The sequence below is a fragment of the Onychomys torridus genome, chromosome 10 (assembly GCF_903995425.1).
Source record: "Onychomys torridus chromosome 10, mOncTor1.1, whole genome shotgun sequence".
In the NCBI taxonomy this organism is placed as follows: domain Eukaryota; kingdom Metazoa; phylum Chordata; class Mammalia; order Rodentia; family Cricetidae; genus Onychomys; species Onychomys torridus.
In genome coordinates this window covers 28777697-28792742 of record NC_050452.1, presented here as the reverse complement: position 1 = coordinate 28792742, position 15046 = coordinate 28777697, and the positions used below count along the sequence as shown (strand labels likewise).

The following is a 15046-nucleotide window of genomic DNA, read 5'->3' as shown; positions in this document are numbered from 1 at the left end:
TTTCATATTCTAGTTTATACTTTCGGAAGTGTTTTGTCAAAGTAGAAAAAGAACTGGTATGGCAATCATCAGGAGAGGTGGAAGCAGGAGATCAGCTCAAGGTCATCCTACACTACATCACAAGTTCAAATATAGCCTCAGCCCTCATGAGACCCTACCTCAAAACCATTTTCTTTAAGTAGAAAAAGAAAGCTGAGCATGGTAACGTACCTGTGATCCCAGAATCTGTGAGGCTGAAGAGGAAGAGTACAAGTTCAAGGCCATCCTGAGCTACACAGTTGACCGCCAACTAAAGCATCAAAAGAAACCCTGTATTTTATATCTTTTATTAAATGATCATAAATTAGGCAAAAACATGCAATAGATTGGTAATGATTTTAACATGAAGTTATTATTCTAATAGCACAGATTTCTCTATGTTGTTGTGGTTTTGTTTTGTTGGAACAAAGTCTAGCAGCTACTCAGCCATAGCTGGCCTAAAGCTCTCTATGGAGACCAGGCCTTGAATTTACAGAGATGGTCCTGCCTTGGTTTTCTGACAACTGAGATTATTTGTGTGTGCTACCACACCTAGCTCAGATATTCTTAACTTCCCTCAGACTGTTATAACTTATCAAAAAGCTTATAAATAATTATAAATGTTATCTCAGATGAAAACATGAATTTACTGGATGATGATCACTAAGTAAGTACTTAGTGATTCCAAATTAAACTTATTTGTAGTTTTTCATTGCTGACTCTGAAAACTTATTGAAAAAAACAGCCAAAGGGCAGTCTAGTACATCTCTCACTCAGAGAAGTGCACAATAAACAAATGTATGACTGCTAGTTGAATGGTATCAAGAAGTGTCGGCCAACATCTACCGTCTCATGATAAATGAAGTCAGTGCTCATAGCTTACGTTAAGTCAATGATAGAAGGAAAACAAAGAAGAAAGCAGTAAAATAAACCAGCAAAAACACAGCTAATTATCAGTCTTTGTTATCTATGCATAATGAATGGGAATACATATAAATACACATGCACAAAGACTAAGTAAGTTGCTCTCCACTGCGCATCACAGGCTACTGATCACCAGGGGCTGCAAGCTCATACCCAGCCTGGGCTACATAAGGATCTACTTTTAAAAAACAGAAAAAGGAGGCTGAGCAGGTGGCGCATGCCTTTAATCCCAGCACTCAGGAGACAGAGGCAGGCGGATCTCTGTGAGTTTGAGGCCAGCCTGGTCTCCAAAGCAAGTTCCAGGAAAGTCACAAAGCTACACAGAGAAACCCTGTCTCAAAAAAACCAAAAAAAAAAAAAAGTTGCGCATGGTGATACACTTATGTCTCAATGAACACTCCTGTCCTCATGAACTCTCAGTCTGAAAACTAAAACAATCCATTTCAATGCTTTCCAAATCTATATATACATCTATGGAAAATCCAATTCAAATGTCAGACCCTGTGTTAGACACTAAAGACTGAGATAGGTAAGACAATGCACACCATCAAGGAACTCAAAGCCTGAGGAAGGAAAAAGCAGGTTATGAGGGTCTTCTACATTATCAGCATTCAGGCAATGTCTATAAGCCATATGCTTGGTTGGTACAGGGCTGGACTTAGTGATGAGGGAGAGCCTGGAGACACCCACATGGTTACCTCCATTTCCCATTAGCCAGCAGTCACTACCCAAGGATCTTATGTGCTACCGTGGTAACAAATCTACGCTCTCTCAGCTAGACCTTTCTCCTTTGATAACTCTATTCTCCAATTCACCTCTGCCTCTCACACCAGGAGTCACACTCTAGACCTGCTCATTCCTAGTAACTGTGCCCTACTCCATCTCAGAAACACAAATGGACTCTCCAACTGGCCCTTTCTAGTATTCTTTGTGATTCTAACACTCCCGGCCACGCCTCCCCTTCTCTATGTCCTTATGCCCTTCACCCTGCTTAGACCCACAGTAATCATTTCTCCAACTCTACCATTTCATGTGGCAAAACCCTAGAGAACTTAAATACTACGTTTCTTCCCTTCTGGTAGTGTTTCACAAAGGTAAAAGGAGAAATGAAGACCAGACCACATCAACACCCTACCCTGTCTCACTGCAAGTTCATGACCTCTGACCTCAAGTTCCCCCTTCAGATTAACCTGATTAACTTGATTTTCCCTGCCCTTTTTTATTTGGTGAAAGCTAATAGCAAACATCATCCAAAGAGGTCAGGTGGTCAGGGTGTTATGATAATAAGTCTAGCGCCTGGTGGTGGTGGCACATGCTATTAGATTAATATCCCAGCACTCAGGAGGCAGAGGCAGGAGGATCTCTGGGAATCTGAAGCCAGCCTGGTCTAGAGTTCCAGGACAGCCAGGGCTACATAGAGAAATGCTGTCTCAAGAAAACCAAGGGGGGTAAGGGGTGGAAACAGCAGCAGCAGCAGCTAGCTGCCTAGTATTATGGCTAAAGAGGCTCCATTTTATGCTAGGCATCCATCTTGATACCCACCAGCCACTTGTCTCTGACTCCAGTCCCTGGAGTTCCCCAATAACCATGGCTCGGTGACCCCACTCACAAATGTACAGCCATGACTATCTACTTGCTAAGATATGACCAACTGCTATTTTGCTTCTGTAACTCGCTTACACAGATACCCAAGACGTCACCTTACCCACTTAACTTGGCAGAACAGGGCAGTTCATGTGCCTGCATAGCTATTGAAGGTCTTCATGAAGTTTCCCCTTGAAAGCCCTTCCCCACCCCCCCACATGGCAATCTCAAATGGAGCTCAGAGACTGTTCATCCTGATAGCAGCTAATCAACAAATCTTTTAATTATAATTGGACTGAATGTATGGTCTTTTCCCAGGGGTCACAAACTCCCTAACACTAGGAAGCTTCTCGTGTCACATAGAAATCTAACACAGGGCAAGGCTCAGGCTATGGGAATGGCCTCAGCCATTTAACACAGTCCAGACAAGCTCTTTGTACTTGATACAACACTGCTGTCCTCACTCCCTACCACCGTGTCCCACTTCTTCCTGACCCTGATGGTGCCACTCCCTCCCCGTCAAACTCCCGAAGGCCTTCAATGTGCTCCTCATAGGCACCCAGTCCCTGCTCTTGGCCACAGTCTGCAACACAGTTAAAACATTCCAAAACTCAGCACCTCCACACTCATCCTATCACTCCTGGGGCTCCCCAGGACCTTCACCACACCCCACATTGGCTGGAGAGAATTCTGCCATTATCTGTTCAGTCAAACAGCTAGAGGACTCCTGCCGAAGCCCCTCCTGCAGTATCCTCTCTTGGCTTTCTTTGGGATAAGATCTCACTGGGTATCTCTTTGGCCTGAACTCACAGAGATCTACCTGATTCTGCCTCTGAATGCTAGGATTAAAGGCATTAGCCACTATGCTGGGGAGTGGGGCAGTCTCTCTTTTAATAAAAAAAAAAAAAACAAACCTGGTACCAGATATTGGGGTAAGTGCTAAAAGATCAGAGAGACTCATGCCGATGCCACATCTTCCCTCTAGGACTCCTCATTCTGAAAAGGCTTTAGTTCCTGTCTCCTCACCCTTATATACCTTTCTCTGCCCAGCCATCACTTCCTGAGATTAAAGGCATGTGTGCTTCCCAAGCAAAAGCATGAGATCTCAAGTGCTGGGACTAAAGGCTTGTGACTCCCAAGTGCTGGGATTAAGGTGTGTGCCACCTCCGCCTGGCTCTGTTTCTCTCCTAGACTGAGTCAATCTCATGTAGTCCAGGGTGGCTTTGAACTCACAGAGATCCAGATGGATCTCTGCCTCCCAAGTGCTAGGATTAAAGGTGTCACTGCCTGGCCTCTATGTTTAATCTAGTGGCTTGTTCTGTTCTCTGAACTTTGGGCAAATTTTATTAGGGTACACAATATATCACCACACTCTCCCTCTTCCCCACTTCTTCCTCTCCACTTTCTCTAAGCTTTCTAGTCATTAAAAAGTTAAGACCTGTCTTTATCACATTCTCGCCACCGAGATGTTCTAAGAGCCAAGTAAACCAGGCCTGAAGCTGAAAGTCACAGTAAGTTCCCTTTCTCCTGTAAGCTTTTGTTTTCCAGGTACTCGGTTACAGCGACAAGAAAAGTGACTAACACAGAAACATTCCTCTTACCACACTGGTTCCCCGGCAGACCTTGCTATGGGACTACTCGGCCACCAATACTACAAAGGAACAGACCTGCACGATGTCAGTACTTACTTCCCTCACAGCCCAAGCCCATGTTTGAAAAAAACAAACAAACAACCTTTTGAGCCTAGGGTAGTTCCAGATGTACAAAAAGTTAAAAAGACTTAACAGAGAACCCTGAGTTTCCCTCTCACTGTTAACATCAGTTCCTGTCTTGGTTAATTTTCTATAGCTGTGATAAAACACCATGACCAAAAGGGACTTATGGAAGAGGCCTGGCTTTTTGTTTTCGTTTTGGCTTACGGTTCCAGAGGTCCATCATGGTAGGGAGGCAAGAGCAGGAAATTGAAATCTCACATCTTCAACCACAAGCATCAAGTAGAGAGAACAAACTGGAAGACTATAAAACAACTACAGCCCGCCTCCAGGAAGGGTCCACACCCCCCAAAGGTTCTACAGCCTCCCCAAACAGAACCACCAACTGGAGAGCCAGTGTTTGAACCTGGAGCTGTGGGAAACATTCTCATCAAACCACCACAACATCAGAACACAGCCGTCACACGAAGAACCAACACGGGTGCGCCCACCCTTAATGGAGCCAGCTCTTCCTTGACTTTACACTCTTCTTTCTCACTACTATCCTTGCCGTTCCTAAAGCTCACACTGCACCGAGACGCCAATGCTCTCTACAGTCTAAACATCTGGTGAGGAAGGATCTCACTGCCTGCCCCTTACACCCTCAGAGCCTGGCATGGTCCTGGTGCATACTAGGTGTGCTGAATTCAGCTTCCTCACTCCACCTCTAGTCATGGTCACTTAGTTTCTTATTGGTTTTATTAGGGATGACTTCTGGAGCCAAGAGTCAAGGTATTCTCCTGGCTCCTTCTCCTTCTCCCTTCCTCTACCCCTCTCGGCAAGCTCTCTGCATTCTACTTTCTAAGTGAATCTCAAACATGTCTGTCCCTTTCCACCCTGGACCTAATTACAGCTCTTGCTCTCTTCCATCTGGAAGACAGCAACTATCTACTGAAGCCAGAATGACCTCCTTAAACCTAAATTCTATCTGTTCCCTGTTAGCAACTCTCCAGTACCTCCACAATGCTAGGAAGAAATTCAAGTTCCTTGTAATGAAGGTCCCAGGGTCCAGAGTGACAAGAATGAGGGGCTGTGACATGCAGTGAGGGAGGGGCTATGGCATGGACTGTAAATACTTCTAATAACAGAAAGGAGGAAGAACTCCTTCCTGAGCTTCCAGAAGGAATCCAGCCCTGTCAGCACCCCAATTTTAGGACTTAAGAAGTGAAAGATAATAGATCTATGTTATTTTAACTCACAAAAAAAGAAATTCAAGTTCCTTCTCAACCTACACAGCCTTCCAGAGTCTCTCTGACTTCTAGAATCCATCTTGGAGGCACCAACCACACTAACTTTTGTCTCTTCAAGTCCCCTCAAGCACATCCTTACCCCAAGAATTCACCTGGGCCCATCTCTCAAGCTGGAATGCTTCTCTTCTAGATACCTACCTACATGCCCAGCTCCTCCATGCTACAGAGTCCTGTTAGCCAAACCTCCTCAGAGAGGCTCTTCTGACCAGCCACACTCAGTTTCAAAACTGCTTTCAGCACAGCACTTGACTGTTTTTATCCTTCATCACCATCAACTGGAATGTCAAGTCTGTGCCCTGATCTAAGTGATTGCATGTGTCCTTTGTATGTCAAAATTCATCAAGTTCTGCAGAGATCTGAGTACTTGCTCATTACACCTTGATAATAGCAATACAATCAAACTCAATCTACTAGAGGCTCCAAACGTCAAATCCACATGTCCTCATAGCATATGGGACAATAAATATCATTTTTTTAAAGATGAATTTACTATGTATATAGAAGAGGGAGGCAGATCTCATTACAGATGGTTGTGAGCTACCATGTGGGTGCTGAGAATTGAACTCAGGATCTCTGGAAGAACAGTCAGTGCTCTTAACCTCTGAGCCATCTCTCCAGCCCAATAAATATCATTTTTAAAAGCCCAATGGCACCTCCTAAAAATTAAAGGGACAAAGCAAAACCAGACCAAAAGGAAGGAAGGGGGGAGCAGGAGAAGGTGCAGCATAGATAAGGATAGCATCACTGTGAGAAAGCTGTGAGGACAAGGCTGCTTTAACTACATAACGTCTCAAAGACACTCAGGTGTGACTGTGGCTCACAATGCTGACATTAACAAATCAGGTGCTACCAGTCTAAGTATGACCGAGAACAAGTGAAGGCCAGAGTGAGCATCAAAAAACTTAGATTTGGGAATATCTGCACAGATTTTATCAGTTGATCATGCCTGATCAACAACTGAAATAATCTCAAATCCAAATGTTTTAACCACTATCTTAATGCTTAAAATATCTGTCTTGGATTTTTGGAAGAGGGATGTTTGACCTGTACTCTGTAGGAAACAGTGGGTTTTACACTGCCCCTCTATTTATAAAAACACTTTGGACAAACAGTAAAGACAGTTCAAAGTAGAAATAAACATCAATTCCTTATAATTCTAAAACGTTTTCCTTATGTCTGGTAGCATGGACCAAGCAGATTCTTTCAACACATATCTGTAGCATGAAGCATCAATGTGCTGTGTGGTGAGGCACTGACCATGCCAGTCACACCCAGGCCTGAGAGCACAGCAATCAGAAGGAAGCCAACTTTTTCCTTACAGGACTTTGTAGAATCATGGACACCCGCTTCTTCTGCTCCATCATATTGAAGTCCTGTCGAAGGTCTGGTGCCATGTTCCTCTCCCGCAAATATTCTGGATTGTTCTCATCGACTCTGTCAAAGTACCTCTCTTTGTGAGGGGCTGTGGTTGGGGGTGGTGAGGTCACCACTGCGGCCCGGGTATCACCATTCATGGTACGATTTTTCTAGGGTCCTACAGAATGAAAATAAAAGACATTTTTGTGTTCAGATCAATGCTCATTAAGATTTCATGATGAGTACGTCAACCTCAGAAATACATTCTTCTATGTGGGGACATGTTGGCTCCTTTATAGTTAGTTCAGAAGCACATGACTAGTCAACCATTCCCCACCCTCCACTAATCAATGCTGTATTTTGTTCTGACCATTGTTTATTAGAGCCTAGAAAACAATCTAACAAAGCTATTATGTATGTCCTCTGACAAATCCAAAAGGAATTAGAAATTTGAACTTGACTATAATTAACACGTAGATTGATCCCACACTGACAGGGAGATTTTGGAAGTGTTAAACTCTTTTTTTTTCCCCCAAGACAGGGTTTCTCTGTGAAACACCTCTAGCTGTCCTGGAACTTGCTTTGTAGACCAGGCTGGTCTTGAACTCAAAGAGATCCATCGCCTCTGCCTCCTAAGTGCTAGGATTAAAGGTATGCACCACTACCCAGCCCAAACTTTTTTTTTAGTTTGTTTGTTTCGAGACAGGGTTTCTCTGTGTAGTTTTGTTGCCTGTCCTGGATCACACTCTTGAAGACCAGGCTGGCCTCAAACTCACAGAGATCCACTTGCTTCTGGAGTGCTGGGATCAAAGCTCAAAGCTGTGCATCACCACATCCACACCAGCACACTTCCTGATTTTTCCTTAAGATTTACTGTTTGTACATTTGCACACTAGCAGAAGGCATTGGATCCCACGGGACTACAGTTACAGATGGTTGTGAACTACCATGTGGATGCTGGGAATTGAACTCAGGACCTTCGGAAGAGCAGCCAGTGCTCTTAATCACTGAACCATCCCCTCAGAGCCACACGTCCTCATTTTTAAAGATTAGAAAAGGCAGCTGGCTATGGTAGCTAGTGCCTATGATCCCAGCACTTTTTATTTTATTTTATTTTATTTATTTATTTTTTGGTTTTTCAAGACAAGGTTTCTTTGTGTAGCTCTGGATGTCCTGGAATTTGCTCTGTAGACCAGATTGGCCTGGAATTCACAGAAATCTACCTGCTTCTGCTTCCCAAATGCTGGGTTTAAAGGTGCTACCATGGCCTGGCTAATCCCAGCACTTAAGATATATATATAAGCAGGGGGATCAGGAATTCAAAGTCATCGTAGGCTATCTACTGAGTTCTAGTCCAGTCTAGATTACATGAGACCCTGTCTCAAAACAAACAAAAGGTACGGAAATTGATTCAGCTGGGAAATATGAGGACTGAAATTCAAACCAAGGCTCAGAACTCTTGTTCCTAAACTCTCTGATCTATATCATAGATGATAAAGATGATGGGTGCAGCATTGGTGAAATCCATGAAACACAGGTAACAATGCCCTAAAGAGACAGGAGGGTGAGGCTGGAGAGGCAGCTCATCAGTTGAGGGGACTTGTGGCACTTCCAGAGTACCCAAGATTTGCTCCCAGCACCCATACTGTGCAGCTAAAAACCACCATTACTCCAGTGCCAAATGACCCAACACTTTCTGATCTCCTCAGGTACCCAAACAGACACTCACACTGGTAAATAAATTTTAAGAGAGAGAGATAGGAAGGGCATAGATGAAAAGACAGGCCTTGAACCACACCAAACCTGCTATGATCCAGCGCTGACCTTTGGTATTACTATCATGTGGGTGTGCTTGTACATAGTCACACATGGAGCACATAGGGAAAGGCATAATTTTTAGAAGTCTGTTTTCTCTTTATATCAAAGGTTCTAGATCACCAGTATTTCAGAACTTCGGTGTTTCATGGCAGTCACCTTTACCTGCTGAGCCATTTTGTGGACCCCATCTTTCTGTTTTTAGAGACTAGGTTTCACTTATAATTCTGGTGACCTCTAACTCAAAGCAATCCTGCTGCCTCTGCCTCTGAAGTGCTGAGGTTACAGGAGTGATTTGGGATTACAGCTTGCTTTGATTGTTGCTATTCTGTTGTTTTAGATGTATTTGATGTGTACGATTGTTTTGCCTACATGTATGTATGCATACCATGTGCATGCCTTTCTGACCAGTGGAGGTCAGAAAAGGAAGTCAAAACCTCTGGAATTTGTTTACAGATGGTTGTGAGCCAGCAAATGGGTGTTGGGAACCAAACCCAGGTCCTCTTTAAGAGCAGCAAGTGTTCTTAAGCATTCAGCCATCTCTCTGATGTTGTTTACCAGACAGGTCTACATAGCCTTGGCTAGTAGCCTAAAATACATGTATCCAAGATAAACTTGAACTCCTAATGTTCTTGCCACTACCTCCCAAGAGCTATGGATTACAGGTCTGTGCCACCAGGCCCAGTTTAGGTTTGTGGGGTGCAAGGGGTTTGAACCTAGGGCTTCATGCATGCTGGGCAAACACTCAACCAACTATGCCATATCCCTAGCCTTTTGATTACCTTTTGTATGTTTTTGAGACAGTGGGTCTCTATGTATCCTTGGCTGTCCTGGAACTCGCTCTAATACACCAAGCTGGCCTCAGACTCAGAGATATCTGCCTGCCTCTGCCTCCCGAGTGCTGGGATTAAGAATGTGTTGCCACCGCTCATGTGTAATTTTAAAGTCAAACAATAAATAAATGTCTGAAACAAAAATATTAAAAATATGTTCCATGGCTCTTTTTCTGAACCTGAGAATCTCTTATCCTTCTGGTAGATGCTTTCAGGGCTTAAAAAAAATCCCTGGGTCCCATAGGCTTCTTTAGCACTATACTAGACCATCCTGCCCTCCTCCTCCTCCTAAGAAATCATGGGCAAGTCCATGACACAAAAACATGGAGGAGTGTTGCTGAAAGGGATGCTGCCAATCAATGAAAGGGAATCCCTACTATCTACTGGAATAAGCAAGTCCAAATCGGTACTCTTCCCCTAAATAAAACGATAAGCTACAATCTCTCAGCATTTCCATTCCATGTCTAGCAATGCATGCAATTCTCCATTTCCAAAAAAAAAAGAGAAACACTCACCTTATATGGGATATTTTTAAACACCTCAGACTGATTGAATATCCACTGCTAGGAACCTAAGTTCAATAAAGACTTTTATTAATCTGACTGTTTAATTTCTACCCCGTGTCTCTCACTGATGAAAAGTGCTCAAAAGATCCTTTAAAAGCAACACTGCCGACCATGTACCACACACTGATTAAGACTCATTTTTACATGTATCAACTATTCTTCCCTGCACAAGGTAGATAAGCAGACAGGTCTAAACTCAGGTGGTCTGGCTCCAGAGTTCCCTTTCCTCCCAACAATGCACACTACTCACCATCCTCTTTTAAGAAAACTCAAGTAAGAACAGGATTTTAAAGACACAAATTAAAAACAAAAGCAATACATCCCAGGAACTGATTATTTGTGCAGACCCTCTTGCTCCCTTATGACAATGAATTAACAGCTTCCCAGCCTGAATTTCCCACATTTTATTTTTTAAATACGATACATTGTTCTGTTGCTTTAACTATAGCATCAACCAATTCTGTAATGTGTTACTAGAGAGATTCCAGTTACTTGTTTCTAACTGAACAGGCAGCTAAGTAGAGAAATGAGAAGTTGACATTGAGAACTCCTCAGCCCCTCACTATCCTGCCTTCTGGTAGCTGACACAGGACTCTCAGCCTACAGGTTGGGATGACACCAAAAGCTCACACATACTATGGTAAAGATAGCTCCCCCACCTTACAAATGAGAGTAAACTGAACTAGAAACAGGGTAGGGGCAAGACAGAGACACAATCCCCATCCTTAAAACCCTCCAAACTCCAAACCAAATTTTCCTTAATCCCAGCAAAGAATAAAGGTAGAAACTCAAGGGATCCTGAAGAGGGACCTGTGCAGAAATTCTACAGGTCCAGCAGCAGACAACTGCATGCCATGAACCCTGCATGGCTGCTACACCACAGTTAGTTCCAGCATCCCTGTAAGGTGTCTCTACTTGCAGATGGAAAAAAACAGCCTGGGGAGGGGTTTTTTTTCTTCTCTTATGTGTATAAATGTTTGCCTGCATGTATGTCTGTGCACCATGTATGTGCCTTGTGTCTTTGGATCCTATGGGACTGGGAATCAAACTCGGGTCCTCTAGAAGAACATTCAGTGATCTTAACTGTTGGACAGTCTTTCCAGCCCCATCACACACTGTTTTAAAAAAATGAATGAATTCAGAACCTGACTCAAGACCACTGATTCCAATGCTGTACTGAACTGAACTGAACTCTACTGTACTGAAGCCCAGGCAGTCAGATTCAAATTCAGGAAGTACCAGATATACAACAGGGCTGTTGTCTGGGTCAGCATCATCTCCTCACTACTTGGCACATAACAGACCTCAGAAAATAGCTATTCAATGAGGGTTAAAGAGGTACAAAAATTATTCTACATCACTTATTTTCACCAAATTTACTTCCATTAAAAAAAAATACCTGGTGGCAGTGGTATCAGCATCAGCCCACACCTTTAATCCCAGCACTCTATGAGTTTGAGGTCAGCTTGGTCTGCAGAGCAAGTTCCAGGATGGTCAGGGCTACACAGAGAAACCCTGTCTCAAAAAGCCAAAAAAACAAAAGAAAACACAGACAGACAGATAGATGATAGACAGAAAGATAGATAGGTAGATAGAAAGGAAGAAAGGTAGATAGGTAGGTAGGTAACTGGATGGATGGATGGATGGATGGATGGATGGATGGACGGACAGACAGACAGACAATATAGATAGATATAGATATATATTATATCTGGGCTGGTGCAGTGGTGCATTTCTTTAATCCTAGTACTTGGGAGACAGATGCAGGCAGATCTTTGTGAGTTCAAGGCCATCGTGGCCTACATACAGTGTTCCAGGACAGCCAGAAGTACACAGAGGTACTCTATCTTAAAAAAAAAAAAAAAAAAAAAAAAAAAAATTGCCAGGCAGTGGTGACACACACCTGTAATCCCAACACTCAGGAGGCAGAGGCAGGTGGATCTCTGTGAGTCTGAGGCCAGCCTGGTCTACAGAGTTAGATCCAGGACAGGTACCAAAACTACACAGAGAAACCCTGTCTTGAAAAACAAAAAACAAAACAAAAATCCACTTAGGCTGATACCCATTATCTTCACATGGCCCATACACACATATAATCCAAATGTTCTAAAGCAAATGCTTTCAAGAAATTCCATGCACACAGGTGACTGAGGCAAGAGAATCAAGAATTCAAGACCAACCTGAAGTACATAATAAAAAGAAAAACAAAACATAGAGGAAGGAAGGGAGGGAGGGAGGGAGAGAAAGGAAGAGGAGAGAGGAAGGAAGGAACAAAGTAATTCTACAAAGCAGGCAGTAATCCCATTCTAAAGGAAGTGATTTGGACACAGTATTTAATGAGTTTCTTCACCACAGTCACCGAACTAGGTCTCATATTCTGAGTCAAACACCATGATGGTTTCCAGGTAGAAAAAAGCTGAATCACCAAGCATTGTGGTGTACACCTGTAAATTTCAGCACTCAGGAAATCGAAGCAAGATGATTGTAAACTCAAGGCCAGACTGGAATACACAGCAAGACACTGTCTAACTCATTCTCCACCCCTCAAAAAAGGAAAGATGAAAACAGAAGTCCATGGGGCAGACCGTAATAAACACATAACTCTTGTTCTTGCAGGATCTGAGTTCATTTCCCAGCACCCATGTAGGTGACTCACAACTACAGCTGGCCTCCACCAGCACCAAACTCAGGTGCATATGTACATACACATATTTTTTTAATCTTAGAGGAAAAAGAAATAACAACTCAACTTTATCCTGCAATAATGCTAACTGCTTTCTCTATTTTTGCTTCTTTACTGGATTACTGTTGAACTACTGTATTTTTTTTTAGACAGGGTCTTACCATCCAGGTCCAGCTAGCCTGGAACTCCCTGTGTAAATCAGGCTTGCCTCAAACTCAGAGATCTGCCTGCCGCTCCCTCCCAAATGCTAGGATCAAAGGATCGCACCAGGCTTCAACTTCTGTAATAAGTTTTTTTTTCTCCCCTTTTGGTGCTGGGAATCAAACACGAGTCTTCAAGGGTGCCAAGCCGATACTCTACCACTGAACTGCACCCTGAACCCACACTCTTTCTGAAGGACATCCCATGAAGACAGTTGCTAAGTAATAATTTGGTCTACCTTTTTAGTTATTTTTCTGAGGGGAGGGGGAAGTGGGGAAGTCTGGCAGGATTACAGGTAAGGAAGAATAAAATACTGGCCATAGCAAACAAGCCTTTTCCCCAGAATCAATGGTCTGAATGTTCCTAGTTGTGAAGTAATTGGTTCTGTGAAGGACAAAAGAAAGCTCTGGGACTTGAAGGATGAACATAGCACAAGGCTGAGGGCTGGGAGACCGAGTCTCTATTCTGCACACGCAAAGGCTATGTGTGCTGCTTTGTTGGTGCTCAAGCTTCTAAAGACGGAGCCAGGTTTCCTCTTTTGATCCAGGCAGGAAACATTTAAAACCCCAAACACAAGTCTAAGTAAAACTCTGTCAAAAGTATGCTCTCTGAAAAGCCACCACATTAGCTATCAGAGGTTTGTGCTATCAAGTAATTTTAAGTGTACAGGTGTTTTCACAAAACAAGGATATACTATTAAGCGACAAGAGCAAGATACACAAAACAGTACATAAATGGTATATGTGGGGGGAAGGGAGTAAAAACTCAATTATATCTGCATTAAGAAATAAAAAAATACACAAGAAATTTAAAATAATAGAGCACTAGAGAGGGGTAAGGAATTAGGCAAGATGGAGGGCAGGGATGTATGTGTTATACATACATTTTATAGTTAATTTATAAACATAATTTAAAAATAAGCCAGGCAATGGTGGCGCACACCTTTAATCCCAGCATTCAGGAGGCAGAGGCAGCTGGATCTCTGAGTTCGAGGCCAGCCTGGTCTTCAGAGTGAGTTCCAGGACAGCCAGGCTACACAGAGAAACCGTGTCTCGGAAAACCAAAATATCAATAAAACACCACTTAGACAATAAATAAAACAATAAGCATCACTAAGGGTGCACAGGGAACAGAGGATGCACTGTGCAGCATTGACAGCAGCAGAATGGCAGTTCGTTTGTTTAAAGATTTCCTTTATCAATTATTGCAGGGAGGGTCACAGGACTTTGTAGAGGCAGCTATCTCCTTCTACCTCTGTGTGGTCCAGGGATCCAACTCAGGTCGCCATGTACGCCTGCAGCACCTTTCCTGCTGAGCCATCTTGCCATCATCCCCACCTGCTTCAGCTTTTACTGTCTACACAGGTATGAAAATATATTCTGTGACTGAGGTTTTAGTAGTGTGGCCTTAACCTAAGTTCACAGACAATAAAACGTAGCTTGTAAGAGGCTGTGTCTTAGCCGGGCAGTGGTGGTGCATGCTTTAATTCCAGTACTCAGGAGACAACAGGTAGGCTGGATCTCTGAGTTTGAGGCAGCCTGGTCTACAAAGTGAGTTCCAGGACAGCCAGGACTACACAAAGAAACCCTGTCTTGAAAAAAATAAAAACAAAAAAAAAACAAAAGACTGTTTCTTAAAATAAGTACGCTAAATTAGACAAATTTTCAAATTAAGTTGAGAATATATTGAACAAAATGTGGCCCTTCCTGGTCTCTGCTCAAATGTCTCCATTTGTATCTAAATAACTATTAATGACTTCTCTCTCTCTCTAAATCTACACTGATTGATTAAAACTGAGTATTTGGGTTTGTTTTGGTTTGGTTTTTTTCCTTTGTTTGTTTTGAGATAGCCTCAAAGTATAGCCATGGCTGTCCTGAGTCTTGCTATATAGAGCAGGCTAGCCTTGAACTCATAAGCAATCCCCCTGTATCTATCACCCAAGTGTTGAGATTAAAGGTGTGTGCCACCAAGCCTGGCCTAAATAAAACAGTATTTTCTGAATCTATATTAGCCCCACTTGGTAGAGATGATTTCCATCTTGCCAAAGCAGTGAAGTTCCAGCCTA

General features: G+C 43.0%; 1 protein-coding gene across 17 annotated transcripts in view; it reads right to left on the bottom strand.

Moving 5' to 3' along the window:
• Positions 1-15046, bottom strand: part of Add1 (adducin 1) — a 59918-nt gene that overhangs the window by 28542 nt on the left and 16330 nt on the right. For all 17 annotated transcript variants that reach the window (XM_036200304.1, XM_036200306.1, XM_036200311.1 and 14 more), the window contains exon 2: positions 6847-7061. In XM_036200304.1, the coding sequence (XP_036056197.1) occupies positions 6847-7041 (195 nt within the window). In that variant the 5' untranslated portion in view covers positions 7042-7061. The remainder of the gene's footprint in view (positions 1-6846; positions 7062-15046) is intronic.